The sequence below is a fragment of the Anomaloglossus baeobatrachus genome, chromosome 7 (assembly GCF_048569485.1).
Source record: "Anomaloglossus baeobatrachus isolate aAnoBae1 chromosome 7, aAnoBae1.hap1, whole genome shotgun sequence".
NCBI lineage: Eukaryota > Metazoa > Chordata > Amphibia > Anura > Aromobatidae > Anomaloglossus > Anomaloglossus baeobatrachus.
Window position 1 is genome coordinate 56,980,088 of NC_134359.1, and position 14,839 is coordinate 56,994,926.

Sequence of the window (14,839 nt, forward strand, 5' to 3'; positions counted from 1 at the left end):
TGGAACCTCCCGGTAAGCAAATAACAGGTGTGGGAGATACCGCTCCCAGTCACGCCCATGGGAGTCGACCAACATCTTAAGCATCTGCTTTAAGGTGCCATTGAACCGCTCGCACAGGCCATTAGTCTGTGGATGGTATGGGCTGGCCACCAGATGTCGCACCTGGACCTGCTTACAGAGGGCCTCCATCAGCTGGGACATGAATTGGGTCCCCCGGTCAGTGAGCATTTCCTGGGGAAAACCCACTCGGGAGAAAATCTCCAGCAATGCGGTGGCCACCTTGTCAGCCCGAATGGACGACAAGGCCACTGCTTCTGGGTACCGGGTGGCATAGTCCACTACCGTCAGTATGAAGCGTTTCCCGGAGCTGCTGGGGATGGCCAGCGGGCCGACCAGATCCACCGCCACCCTCCTGAAAGGCTCATCGATGATTGGCAGAGATACTAGTGGGGCTTTGGGGTGTGGCCCCGCCTTCCCCACTCTCTGACAGGTTTCACACGAACGGCAGTAGGCAGCCACATCGGCCCCCATTTTTGGCCAGTAGAAATGCTGGTTTAACCTGGCCTTGGTCTTAGCGATCCCTAGGTGTCCGGCCATCGGAATCTCATGTGCGATCCGCAACAACTCCGTCCGGAACGGATAGGGTACCACCAACTGTCGGTCCCTGGGCCACGCCTCCGGTGAACCCTGCTGGACCGTGGCCCGGTACAGCCGTCCTTGGTCCCAGACCACTCGCTCCGGGTCCGAGTCCGAGGGAGGCTGGGCCGCCTGCTCCTTAAGAGCTTTCAGGCTGTCGTCAGCTTCTAACGCTGCCTGAAACCCCTGACTAGATGTGGCCAGAATCGACGAGACTGTCACATCTTCGGTCAGTACCCCGGGACCTGTGTCCTGGCCTCCACCTGACTCGGCTGCCACTTGGTCAGAAGGGGAAGAGCTATCGGACCTCCGGGAGGCCCCTTGGCTTCCAGCACTCCCACTGCGGGTGACAGCGGCCACAGCCGCTGCGACCGTGGGTCGTGCCTGCTCCTCCTCCGTTCCTGACCAAGTCGCCGGTTCAGGCAGACCTACCTGGCTTCCTGACACCCCGGTTGTGGGGGAACCATGCACCGAGATCTTACCTGGGAGCACTTCCGCTCCTGGACCGGCCCCAATCTCACCTGCCTGTTCCCCTCCTGCAGCAACAGAACCCCGCTGTGAAATCTCTGGGGACCCCACATTTGCTGTGGTAGCCCCCACCCCACACACTGGTCCTCCCCCTGCAGCACCCTGCTCTCTGCTTATCCCTGCAGAGGGCAACAGATCCCAGCTCACAGGCTGATTACTTGTAGAGGCATTGTCACACCTTTCTCTGACCCCCTCCCCTGTCACAGCTGCAGCTGTGTGTGTGTCTATGGTGTCTATGCAAGCAGAAATATCAGAGTTCACTCCCTCCTCCCTTACATCATTCATAGATAACACATTAACATTGTCCGGAGGCATGTCAGTACTGGCTGAAGGTTCAGCCCTTGGTTGGGGCCCAAACTGGGAGGTTATCTGCCCCAAATCTGTCCCAAGTAGCACGTTTGCGGGGATCCGATCAGTTACCCCCACCTCCCTCACCCCTCGCCCTGCGCCCCAGTCCACATAAATGTCAGCAACAGGCAGCGCCGGGTCAATGCCTCCAATCCCGGAGACAGCGAGGGTTTTTCCAGGGATCAAGTCTTGGGGGGACACCATCTCAGGCCGCACCAGAGTCACCTCCGAGGCGCTGTCTCGCAGTCCTATGGTCACAGACCGGCCGACGGTGACAGGTTGGAAGCTGTCCAGGGACCTACCACCACCCCCACCCACACAATACACCTTGGGCGGCCCTTGGGACGGGGACGGAGCCGGGGCCTTGGGACGCTGAGGGCACATGGCCTTGAAGTGTCCAGGTAGGTTGCACTGGTGGCACCGTCTTGGTTCTGCCACGGGCCTGGAGAGGGGAGTTGAGGGGGACACCCCCTGCAGTCTAGGGGCAGGTGGGGCAGTCGCAGAATTCATCTTACCCCCTCTCCAGGTGCTGCTGGTGGCTGCTCTCCTGGCTTCAGGAGCCCGATTGTTGGTGTAGTCATCGGCCAGGGCAGCTGTAGCCGTGGACCCCTTTGGCTTCTGGTCTCGGATGAACTGGCGGAGATCCTCAGGGCAGTTCCACAAGAGTTGCTCCGTGATGAACAAGTCCAGGATCTCCGGTCCGGTGGAAAGCTGCAGGCCTTGGGTCCAGTGGTCGGCAGCTCGGGCAAGTGCCCGCCTGTGGTCAGCCCAGGAGTCCTTTGGTCCCTTCTGTAGGCTCCGGAACTTCTTGCGGTAGGACTCTGGGGTGAGGTTGTACTGTTGGATCAGGGCCCGCTTGAGGGTGTCGTAGCCCTGATCTGCCTCAGCAGGCAAGTCCCCAAGGATATCCAGAGCCTTACCCCTTAAACGGGGGGTCAGGTATTTGGCCCACTGCTCCTTGTCCAGATGGTGCTGCAAGCAAGTCCGTTCAAAAGCAGTCAAGAAAGAGTCCAAGTCTCCATCCTTCTCCAGCACTGGGAAGTCCTCAACACGGACCTTTGGAAGTTTGGTGTCTTGAAGGTCACGTGTGGCTGATGAGGGCCGGAGCTGAGCTAGCTGCAGCTGGTGGTCACGGTCTGCCTGTTGCCGTTGCTCCGCAGCCTCACGCTCTGCCTGGCGCTCTTCACGCGCTGCCTGCCGCTCTGCCCTGCGCTCTGCCAGGAGTTCCTTGTAGCCCTCCTGGTCTCCAGCCTGGAGAAGGGCCATAGCCATTTGAAGAAGGCTATCCGAGCCTCCCAGGCTCGGTGGAATGGCACGTGGTGATCTGCGGCCCGCTGCGGAGCCTGGTGATTCACTGTCCATTGCAGAGCGGAGGGCTGGCATCTGGCTGGTTGAGGACCCTTGGGCGAGCTCCTCCTCATTTTGTCCAGCAGTGCCAGGTTGTGCGATGTCCTCTGCAGAGCTGTTCTCTGGCGTCGGGCTCTTGGAGGGCTCGTGGACAACCTCCTCATCGTCTCTGGCCTGAGCATCGGCCATTCCTTTGGCTTTGCTCCTGGTGCTCTCAGCCATTCTTGCAGACTTTGGTCACTGACACAGAACTGACACCTGATGCCTCCACACACCTTACAGTATCTGCACTCTGACACTCTAGTGTTGAGCTAGTCTGAAGACCCCAGCAGCCACAGCTGCTGCAGGCAGTCTTTAGTGTCTGGGAGTATGGGTCTCACACTCACACACACTATTATCTCGATCCCACCGCTTGCCACCAATATGTCACAAACCACCGGGGGGGTCACTCAGAAATCCCCCGCGCTGGCTACCAGTACGTCACAATCGGGGGGTAACAAGTGGGGGTCACCCCTCCTTTATACCTCCCGACCGACAGAGCACGTGATGCGCTCTCTAGCGCCCCTCTTATAGTCAGGCCAATTATGGAATTGCCCGACAATAAGCAAGGAGGCCGCTATACTACTTATGCCGATTATTGAAGGGTCCCCAGTGAGAGTAGGGTATATATTCCCCCGTCCTCCGCGGGCGGAATATATAAAACCTCCCGGGATCTCACTGGCCTCCCCCTAATAATCCTTGGCACAACCTCGCTGCCACCAACCGATTTACGGTAACTATTAGCCGAACACACAGACGTGGGATTCAAGATCGAGATAACAGAACAGCCCAAGATTAATTATATAATTTAATCAGCCTAACGCCACACTAGAAACTACAATATATACAATAGGGAATCTACAGAATATACATATGTCAGAGTACAGTTACAGATAAAGCATGGTTTACAACAGGTATGCAATTCAATCAGTTACCTTGTGCGTCTGGCCACAGGGGGGCGCTGTAGACCAGGTTTCTAGGAACTCCCGCAGATGTTTCCTGCACGTGACCCCCAGCGAAAGAACACTGGAAAATGGCCGAAGTAGGGTTATCAACCTGGGCAAATCCAGGTCCCCTCCTACCTTCGTGACCTCAGAGGGAGCACTGCTCCACCCCTGGCTGGAGTTATGGACAAAATCCACAACATGGAATATGGCCATAACTTGGCCTGGGAGCGTCGTAGGCGGACGCCAATGCTCTCATTGTGACAGTTATGAATTTAGCTACAGAATGAGAGGTTTCATGACTTGTCTACTAGTTCCACATTGGCTGATATCACGCCTGGGGTATTTCCCAAGCTCCCGCTCCCATAAAAAAGGTGTGCCAGCATCGTCCGCATGCGAAAACACCATTTTTATGGTTGCCGTATTTATCGGAAATATGGCTTGCGAGATATGAACCATTTTTTACTGGAGTCGTTCTGTCTGGCTAGTTCCAGAGCCTTATAATGAGATACAACTCTTGTTACAGGGTGACGGCAGGGAGTCATCCTGTGTCCTTTGTTCCCACATCACCTAATTTCCATATCACAGGAGATGGCCATGGGATGGGTTGCTAAACAAGTTGTGTGAAGGAAAGGGGGGGTGACACCAGGAGAGGGCTTCCTGACATAACTTGAATATCATGATTTATCGTCATATCTCCGGATTTACCTCACAGGAGGGTATACAGGGGGAGTCAGGGAATAACATATACCTTTATGGATTGCAGCACAGGTGCTAGTCTTCGTTTACACATGAAAAATCTGGTGACAGGTTCCCTTTAACACTAGACGTCCCAGGAGTTTCGAGCTCCATAGGGTTCCAATGGTAGAAATGTTAAATGACCCCTCTCTGGGACTTCTAGTGTTAAAGGGAATCTATCACCAGGTTCTTACTCCCCCACCTGTGAGCAGCATAAAGTAGAGACAGAGACCCCAATTACAGCGATGTGTCATTTACTGAGCTGTTCGCTGTCATTTTGATAAAATCAATGTTTTCTCTGCTGCAGATCTAGCAGTTATAAAGAGCTCATGAATATGCTGGACTATCTGCAGCATGCCAAGTAGTCCTGTAATGATAATCTACTGTTAATTAAAGAGTGATTTTAGCAAAACTACACTAAGCAGCCCAGTTAAGTGACACAACGCTGGAATCAGGATCTCTGCCCCTACGTTATGCTGCTCTCAGATTAGGTGGCAAAAACCTGGAAACAGATTCCCTTTAACTCTCTGGCACACAAACATAAAAGTTATAGGATTAGGGTTAACATCCTGACTGCTGGGACCCTTGAGTTCTGCAAAACTCCCTCTGATTGGAGCGAAAACCAAGCATGTGTAACTCCACTAGGATTGCCAGACAAAACAATTTTATTGTGGTTGGGTATCTCTGGCAGTAACAGAGTAAAGGGTGCTTTACACGCTGCGACATCGCTAGCGATCTCGTTAGCGATGTGATATGCCAAATCGCAGATAAGATTTGCCGAGATCGCACATAGGTCATATTTTTTTTTTTTTTTTGGAGCGCCGGTCACATGTACGATCTCGGCAAATCGTATGTGCGATCTGGTGTGTTACATCACTAATGAGATCGCTAGCGATGTCGCAGCGTGTAAAGCACCCTTAAGAATGCAGCAGAGTTGGACATGCGTGCGGTTTCGTTTTGGGGATCAGTGTGTGTCCCACAGATCGGAACCCCGATCAGCTCCTATCCTAGGATAATGGATGACTTCCATTCTTAGTACAACGCCTCTAAATCCCATCTCTCAATCTTCAGTGGGCTTATAGCAGCTAGACGATGGTAATACAGGCACCATTTAGCTTCCATATTATGGTCTGACGATTGGAGGGAACCATAATTATATCTTGTACGATTTCATGGAAATCCCAGTTTGATTTACCTGCACGTTGGGGGCCGTGATATGGAGGCTGAAAAGCAGCCTGATCACAGAGGTCTGAATGTGGCTTTACGTTCTCTGCATTGATCAGAACTCACCTTTTCAATGAGAAGCTTTTTACTCATCGAAATACATTTATTTAACCTTTCTTTGTATTTTTCCAGAATTTTCTGCTGTTCGTCTATTTGTCGTCGGAGATCACAGTTTGTCTGGAAGTTGAAAAGAAACAAGAAAAAAAAAAAAAGATAAAGAAATGCATTTTCAAAAACGCTAATAAAAGACAGCTTCATTTTCCCCACGACATCAACATGTTTTTCAAAGGGTTTCATTCCGGGCACCAGATACATGTGGGTCCAGGAGTCGTCGCATGCTAGACCTTTCCTTGCTGCCCCTGTATTCTCCATACAGGACACTGCGCTTTCCTTTGGATTCTGGTCAGTGTCAGTCGTCGTCGTCGTGTAAGCAAAGCTTTGTAATATCAGGACTGACAATCAGATTCTCAACCCTATACACATAACAAGGCATCTATATCTATACATTTTTCATAGTAGGTTTTACTTATCATCTTGCTACTTCGTTCATTCTAATAAAAAAAATAGACGTGAAAAAAAAAAAAATAATAATAATTAAACGCAAGGGTTTCCCCCAACATTTAGCTACATACAAAAAGGCATTCACATTTAAAAGGAAACTGTTACCAGTTTTTTGGCCTATAAGCTGCGGCCACCACCAGTGGGCTCTTATATACAGCATTCTAACATGCTGTATATAAGAGCCCAGGCCACTGTGTAGAACATAAAAAACACTTTATAATACTCACCTAAAAGGTCGGTGCGGCGCATATGGGTCAGATGGGTGTCTCCGTTCTCCGGTGCTTGCGCCTCCTCTTTCGGCCATCTTTGTCCTCCTTCTTCTGAAGCCTGGGTGCATGACGTGTCCTATGTCATCCAAATTAGCCGGCATTGAGGTCCTGCGTAGGCACACTTTGATGTGCCCTGAGCAGGGCAGATCAAAGTATTGTAGTGCGCCTGCGCAGGACCTCAGTGCCAGCTAATTTGGATGACATAGGACACGTCATGCACCCAGGCTTCAGAAGAAGGAGGACAAAGATGGCCGAAAGAGGAGGCGTCGTACCCGGACAACAGAGACACCCATCCGACCAGTCTGCACTGCACCGACCGTTTAGGTGAGTATTATAAAGTGATTTTTACATTCTACACATTGGCCTGGGCTCTTATATGCAGCATGTTAGAATGCTGTATATAAGGGCTCACTGGTGATGGCCGTAGCTTATAGTCACCAAATCTATTGACAGGTTCCCTTTAAAGCACCTGCATGAGGAAATGCAGTAATGCAGATATACAATCACATGTGAAGAAAGCTGTAAGTATATAGTTACCAGCTTAGAAGTGATACAAAGCAGATTAGCTGGTCAGGTCTTAACGGATAAAGGGCAAAGGGAAAGCAACTGCTTAAAATTATACTATTGCATACCTTAAAGGCTACAGACACCTTTGACATGGAAAGCAATGATTGTTAAAATGTGTTAGCGGTCACATGTAATGAGCTGACGAAGAGTAGGATATGTAATGTATAAAGAGCCAACTAGAGGCCGAATAGTCCCTCCAATATAGATAAAAACACTGGTTATTAAATATGCATTAATACAAAAAACATACAATATATATACATGCAAGGTATATATATATATATTTTTTTTTAATTTTTATTTATTTTTACATACATACACCTATAAGTGTGGCTTATGCAGGGGTGCAGTTCCAGCTGAAATATCCACCAAGCAGCCCTATAATGTGGTACTGCCTTCTATGGAGGTTGGTACCCCGCTCAACGTGGAGTCCCCCTAACTGCACCATAATACCCTAAAGAATCACCAACTAGTAAAAATATGTGCATGAATCAACAATATCCCAAGCACCTTTCCAATGTTCATAGTACTTGGCACAGCGATACATCAGCTGTAAACTTCATAGCACGGTAGAGTTGGGAGGGACCTCAAGAGCCATCAGGTCCAACCCACAGTGAGTGCAGATTTTCCTAAATCATCCCAGCTATATGTTCACTACCTCCAGTGATCGCCTGTTCCACTCCCTGACTGCCCTCACTACCTCCAGTGATCGCCTGTTCCACTCCCTGACTGCCCTCCCTCCAGTGATCGCCTGTTCCACTCCCTGACTGCCCTCACTACCTCCCGTGGTCGCCTGTTCCACTCCCTGACTGCCCTCACTACCTCCAGTGATCGCCTGTTCCACTCCCTGACTGCCCTCACTCCCTCCGCGGTCGCCTGTTCCACTCCCTGACTGCCCTCACTACCTCCCGCGGTCGCCTGTTCCACTCCCTGACTGCCCTCACTACCTCCAGTGATTGCCTGTTCCACTCCCTGACTGCCCTCACTACCTCCAGTGATCGCCTGTTCCACTCCCTGACTGCCCTCACTACCTCCAGTGATTGCCTGTTCCACTCCCTGACTGCCCTCACTACCTCCAGTGATCGCCTGTTCCACTCCCTGACTGCCCTCACTACCTCCAGTGATCGCCTGTTCCACTCCCTGACTGCCCTCACTACCTCCAGTGATCGCCTGTTCCACTCCCTGACTGCCCTCACTACCTCCAGTGATCGCTTGTTCCACACCCTGACTGCCCTCACTACCTCCAGTGATCGCCTGTTCCACTCCCTGACTGCCCTCACTACCTCCAGTGATCGCCTGTTCCACTCCCTGACTGCCCTCACTACCTCCCGCGGTCGCCTGTTCCACTCCCTGACTGCCCTCACTACCTCCCGTGGTCGCCTGTTCCACTCCCTGACTGCCCTCACTACCTCCAGTGATCGCCTGTTCCACTCCCTGACTGCCCTCACTACCTCCCGCGGTCGCCTGTTCCACTTCCTGACTGCCCTCACTACCTCCCGCGGTCGCCTGTTCCACTCCCTGACTGCCCTCACTACCTCCCGTGGTCGCCTGTTCCACTCCCTGACTGCCCTCACTACCTCCAGTGATCGCCTGTTCCACTCCCTGACTGCCTTCACTACCTCCCGCGGTCGCCTGTTCCACTCCCTGACTGCCCTCACTACCTCCCGTGGTCGCCTGTTCCACTCCCTGACTGCCCTCACTACCTCCAGTGATCGCCTGTTCCACTCCCTGACTGCCCTCACTACCTCCAGTGATCGCCTGTTCCACTCCCTGACTGCCCTCACTACCTCCCGCGGTCGCCTGTTCCACTCCCTGACTGCCCTCACTACCTCCCGCGGTCGCCTGTTCCACTCCCTGACTGCCCTCACTACCTCCCGCGGTCGGCTGTTCCACTCCCTGACTGCCCTCACTACCTCCAGTGATTGCCTGTTCCACTCCCTGACTGCCCTCACTACCTCCAGTGATCGCCTGTTCCACTCCCTGACTGCCCTCACTACCTCCAGTGATCGCCTGTTCCACTCTCTGACTGCCCTCACTATTAGAAAGTTTTCCCTAATATCTAATCTGAATCTCGTTCCTTTCAGTTTCATCCCATTGCTTCTTGTACTTCCTTGTGCTAATGAGAATAGGTTGGTTCCCTATGCACTGTGACTACCTTTCAGATATTTGTAGACCGCTATTTAGTTAAAGAAAATCTTGACTTAAAATCTTGACACTTGAAGAAAATATTGTAGAGTCTAAGGCAAAAAAGTTTCTTCTAGTGGCCCAATAACTTTATTGGTCTCAGGATATACTACAAAAATACAGATACAACATTTCGGCCAACACAAAGCCTTTGTCAAGCCAGATGTATATCTTTTTAATGGCTTCACAAAGGCCCTGTGTTGGCCAAAACATTGTACAGTGGATCCTTGGTTTATGAGAACAATCCGTTCTGGGAGTGTGCTTGTAAACTAAGTTACTCGTCTAGCAAAGCAAGCGCGGCAGAAGTACGGAACCGGAAGTGTGTGCGGTGAGTATTTGCTCGTACAACAAAGCTTGCTCGTAAACTGAGTTACAAATTTACAGCAAGCTTTGCTCCTATAGCGAAACACTCGCAAACCGGGTTACTCGTAAACCGAGGTTCCACTGTATCTTGTATTTTTGTACCACCATCAGTAACGCTCTGTACAGTAAAAATCACAATCTCCTATGAATGTTGATCACAGCCGACATTCACAGGAGGATCATAATGATAGAGACATTGGTCATCGGCTGACCACAGTCACGGGATCTCCAAACAAGTCAGAGTCAAAGTCGTTGAGAAGTATAAGTCTGGGTTGGGTTATGACAATCTCAGATGATCCCCGGGACACTGTCAAATCCATTATCATCCAATGAAAAGAAAACAATGCCACAACAAACCTGCCAAAAGAGGTCCATGCACCAAAACGCTCATCCCGGGCAAGGAGGGCATTAATCAGAGAAGCAGCAGAGACCAAAGGTAACCCTGAAGGAGCTGCAGCGTTCCCCAGCAGAGACTGGAGTATCTGTCCATACAACCACAATAAGCCGTACACTCCATAGAGAAGGCAATTAAAGTGATATCGATGCAGCCGGCCCGGTTGTACACTTTTTTTGTACTCTCACAAATTCCGTAAGGAAGAGGCATCAGTGAGGATTGCCAGCTAGAGGTGCAGAGAGCTATGGGGTCGTGACAATTGCTTCGGAGACAAAATGGTTTCCTCTTCATAAAAGTGGACTAAAGCCTTGTGCGCACACTGCATTTTTTTTTTCTGCGTTTATTCAGGTGCAGTTTTGCTCTCAAAGCTGCATGCATCCCCTGCAAAGTCTATGAGATTTCATTTTTGCTGCCCGAACATTCCAGTTTTATTCTGGCTGCATCTTTGTGGTGATCACAAAGATGCAGCATGTCAATTTTTTTGCCTTTTGTCCCTGCGCTTTGGAGGACTCGCAGATCAAGCCCCCGCAGAGTCTGGGTCGGCGGCGGATTGATTCCTGGTATCTGGACAGATGCTGGTCCCCATATAAAGTCTATGGGGGACCAGAATCTGGCGCAAAGGGGTAGGAGCAAGTGCTTAAAACTTACACAGTCACCTACGCGTCTGTACACTGCTCCCGTAGCCGCTCATTCTTGTTCCCGGGTCACTCATTAGGCACATACATCTTCACTGCTTCCCCTGCCCACCGGCGTCTGTGATTGGTTGCAGTCAGATGAGCCCCCGATCTGTATCGTACAGTAAAATAAAATCTATATAAAAAAAAAAGTGTTGTAGGATCCCCCCATATTTTAATACCAGCACAGATAAAGCCCGAGAGCTGGGGGCTGATATTCTGAGGCTGGGGATACCCATGGTTATTGGGCGCCCCCCAGCCTAAAAATATCAGCCAGCAGCCATCCAGAAATGCCGCATTCATTAGATGTTACAGTCCAGGAACTTTACTCGGCTCTTCCCGATTGCTCTGGTGTGGTGGCAATTGGGGTTATGAGAGAGTTAATGGCAGCTCATAGCAGCCACTAAGTCCTAGATTAGTCATGGCAGGCGTCTCTGAGACACTCCCATCACTAATCTGTAAGTGAAAGTAAATAAACGCAAAAAACGAAAAAAATCATTTATTTGGAATAAAAGACAAAAAAGCCACCCTCTTTCACCCCTTTATTAACCCCAAAAACACCCCTGCAGGTCCAACGTAATCCACACGAAGTCCCATGACGCTTCCACCACTGCTACATCTGAAGCTCACAGCGAGCGCCATAGAACATAACTGCCACTGTGAGCTCCAAACAGCAACTGAACTGAGCCGCGCGATCAGCGGTGACGTCACTCAGGTTAGCCACGGCCACAGCTGGAGTCCTCCACCTGTGACCGCAAATCACCTGAGTGACGTCACTGTTGATTGCACAGTCACTTCAGTCACTGCGTGGAGCTCACAGGGGGCAGTCATGTGGTGTTTTTTTGGGGCCAGAAATGTGCATCTTTGTTGTCACCACAAAAATGCAGAGTGCGCACGTAGCCTAAAAGTGACAAAAGACCACTGCAAGTAAATTGCAAAAATAATTTTCAATAATTCCAAACAGTTTAATGAAACCTTTTTAATTACTATCATTGGCCAGGCTACTCTATATATTGGATGCAAAATTATGGATAATAGTAATGCAATCATCGTATGAATGGATCATCGACATGTCTATGAGTTTTATGTTTTTTTATCTTCTATTATATTGAACATTAATTAAGGCCAAGAAAAAAGTAAAGCCGGAAGCCATTTAGTAGGAGGAATTTTCCATGTATGCGGGGTTCTTTTGTACCTCGCAGAGCACATTACAATTCATCTGTGCACTCGCATTGTGCTACCAGATAAAATAACCCGGTCTCTGCTCCCAGACGCATTCCCTGGATCTAAACTGTTAACGTTTACTGTCAATTCCTCGCCGATTTATCTGTGCAATAGTTATTTATAGACGATGCTCCGCTGGTTATTTATAGGATGACTATTCTATGAGATGTATAGCAGCCCCGGATTAGCCGCACAGACGACTGCTACAAAAAGCAATATTCGCTCCAGCCCTCCAAGAAGGGAAGTAATTAGAACATGGCTGAAAGAGTCAAGGACGTGACAAGGACTCTGCTCTGAGCCAATGTGAAACGGTGCACGGATCATGTGCACGGCTAAACCCAGTTATCACAAGACATTGGTTAACAAAAAAAAAAAAAAAAAGCTCCCAAGAAGATGAGGAGTATAATGGATGCAAGTGCCATGTCAGGAGAAAAGGCAAAAATACGGCAAACCTGTTACGTGTATGCGAAATGTTAGCTTGAGGTTTCTGTCCAAACATCACTGCTGATATTTATTCAGCTTTATCACTCAGCGGATATACCGTATTTTTCGGTTTATAAGACGCACTTTTCCTCCCAAAAATTTGGGAGGAAAATGGGGGGTGCGTCTTATAATCCGAATATAGCGGTACCTGGGTGCCCTGTCTGTGCGGCGATCGGGTGCCTGTGGCTGCGTGCAAGCGGCAGCCGGGTGCTGTGTGCGGGCGGCAGCCGGGTGCTGTGTGCGGGCGGCAGCTGGGTGCTGTGTGCGGGCGGCAGCTGGGTGCTGTGTGCGGGCGGCAGCCGCACAGGCACCCGCACGCAAGCACAGGTACCCGGACGCTTGCACGCAGGGTGGGCGGGCAGCCTGCTGGCTGCCACTCTGTGCATGCGGGGTGGGCGGCTGTGCAGCAAGTTACCCAGTTTGTCCGCGGTCCCAGTTTCAAATGATGGCGCCGGGAGCGAGCGCGTGCGCAGATGGAGCTCTTGGATGAGAGCTCCATCTGCACATGCGCCGCTCCAGGCGCCATTATTTGAACCGGGACTGCGGACACTGGGACACTCACTGCAGCGGCCTGCTGCATGACTCACGAGCCGCTGCTGCTGCCACCACCACGGACCCCGCGGCTCCTGAAAACCCCGGCCGCCACCGCGCCTGCCACCACCGCACCTGCAAACATGGACGCCACCGCTTCACCACCACTGCTGCCCCCCTCCGGTAAGAGAACACCGGAGTATAAGACGGACCCCATTTTTCTTTTTTTTTACCTTTTTTATGTCTAAATTTGGGGTGCGTCTTATAATCCGGTGCGTCTTATAAAGCGAAAAATATGGTATATGTCGATTGCATCCAGTAACACGTATAAGCTATGTTATGAATGTAGGAGGGTTGGATATCTTACTCCATAGTCATAGAAAAAAGCATTTCAGAAATTAATTTGAAAAGCATTCCCCTTCTGGTCTTAAGGGTGCTTTACACACAACGATATCGCTGGCGATCTCGTTAGCGATGTGATACGCCAGATCGCAGATGCTATCTGCCGAGATCGCACATGGGTCGTTTTTATAGCGGCGGTCACATGTGCGATCTCGGCAGATCGCATCTGCGATCTTGCGTGTCACATCGTTAACAAGATTGATAGCGATGTCGCAGCGTGTAAAGCACCCTTTAGGCTATGTTCACATTTCCGTTCTTTTGCTTCCGTTGCAATCCGTCGTGTTGAGGAATTACGGTATCCTGCAAAATACTTTGCAGGAATCTTTTTTTCCCCCATAGGCTTCTATTAGCGACAGATTGTGACTGATGGCCTTGCGTTGGATCCACCACGTGGCGGATCAGTCGTTTACTGACTGACCGTCAGGCGGGAGCAACGCTGAATGTAACATTTTTTGGAGCAGCAAAAAAAAACAGACTCCGCAGGTGTCCGTCGCCATCCGTCAAAAGCTATAATGGAGGTCTATGATGCTGGATTCCGCCGTAATCCGTCACACGACGGAATCCAGTGCTGAATTCCATCATGCTCTACTGAGCATGCCCAGCATGTTTGGCACACCCATTGGGCTGTCCCAAAAACAACAGATCACGCGGATCTGTCAAAAAAATGTATGCACAACAGATGTAACGGACGCAATGGATCAGTTTTTTCATAGGATTCCTGTCAACGGAATCCTGTGAAATAAGACATCCGTTGCGTCAGTTGACATCTAAAAAATGACGGATCTGACGGAAGCAACACAACGGAAGTGTGAACATAGCCTTAGAGGGAATTCATGTACAAGATTTGGCAACATGGTCAAAGGGTTCTAGTCCTTCCACCCATCAGCCAGGCTGGCAATGATGTTGGGTGACTTATCTTGTCTCAGAGTAATCAAGATTATCCAAAATGTGGATAGAGAGATGGAGTAAGGAAGGGGTTAAGGTCGTCAGGTCTGCCAAGTCTCACGGTTAGGGTTCATACTCGTATGAGAAAATCCGTTCTGCATTTCATCATCGATTGTGTTCGGAGTTTCAGCAGTGTCATTCGAGTTTGGTTTGCATTTTTCTCGGATGAGAAAACTAAAAATAAACGTTTCTCAAGTGTCTCCTATCTAGAAATGTATAAAAAACGGACTTCAGTCGGATGGATGACATGTGACTGCTGCTGATTTTTTTCACTGACCCACAGACTTGCATTGCCGATTTTGGTCAGACACTAAGGTCAATATTGGACGTGTGTCACGGGTGACAGACAGTCATGTGGTTTCTGGTAATAGAAGGTCAAAGCGTTCATTGGTATAGGTACAGTACCGTTCCTGCTGGATTTATCTCTCTCCCTTTTGG

At 50.1% G+C, this 14,839-nt stretch overlaps 1 protein-coding gene across 5 annotated transcripts in view; it reads right to left on the minus strand.

Annotated features, from left to right (window-relative positions):
- The window catches only part of TLK1 (tousled like kinase 1), a 523,998-nt gene that overhangs the window by 53,547 nt on the left and 455,612 nt on the right, over positions 1-14,839 (minus strand). For all 5 annotated transcript variants that reach the window (XM_075317318.1, XM_075317317.1, XM_075317320.1 and 2 more), the window contains one exon: positions 5,871-5,981. In XM_075317318.1, coding sequence (XP_075173433.1) covers positions 5,871-5,981 — 111 coding nt within the window. The remainder of the gene's footprint in view (positions 1-5,870; positions 5,982-14,839) is intronic.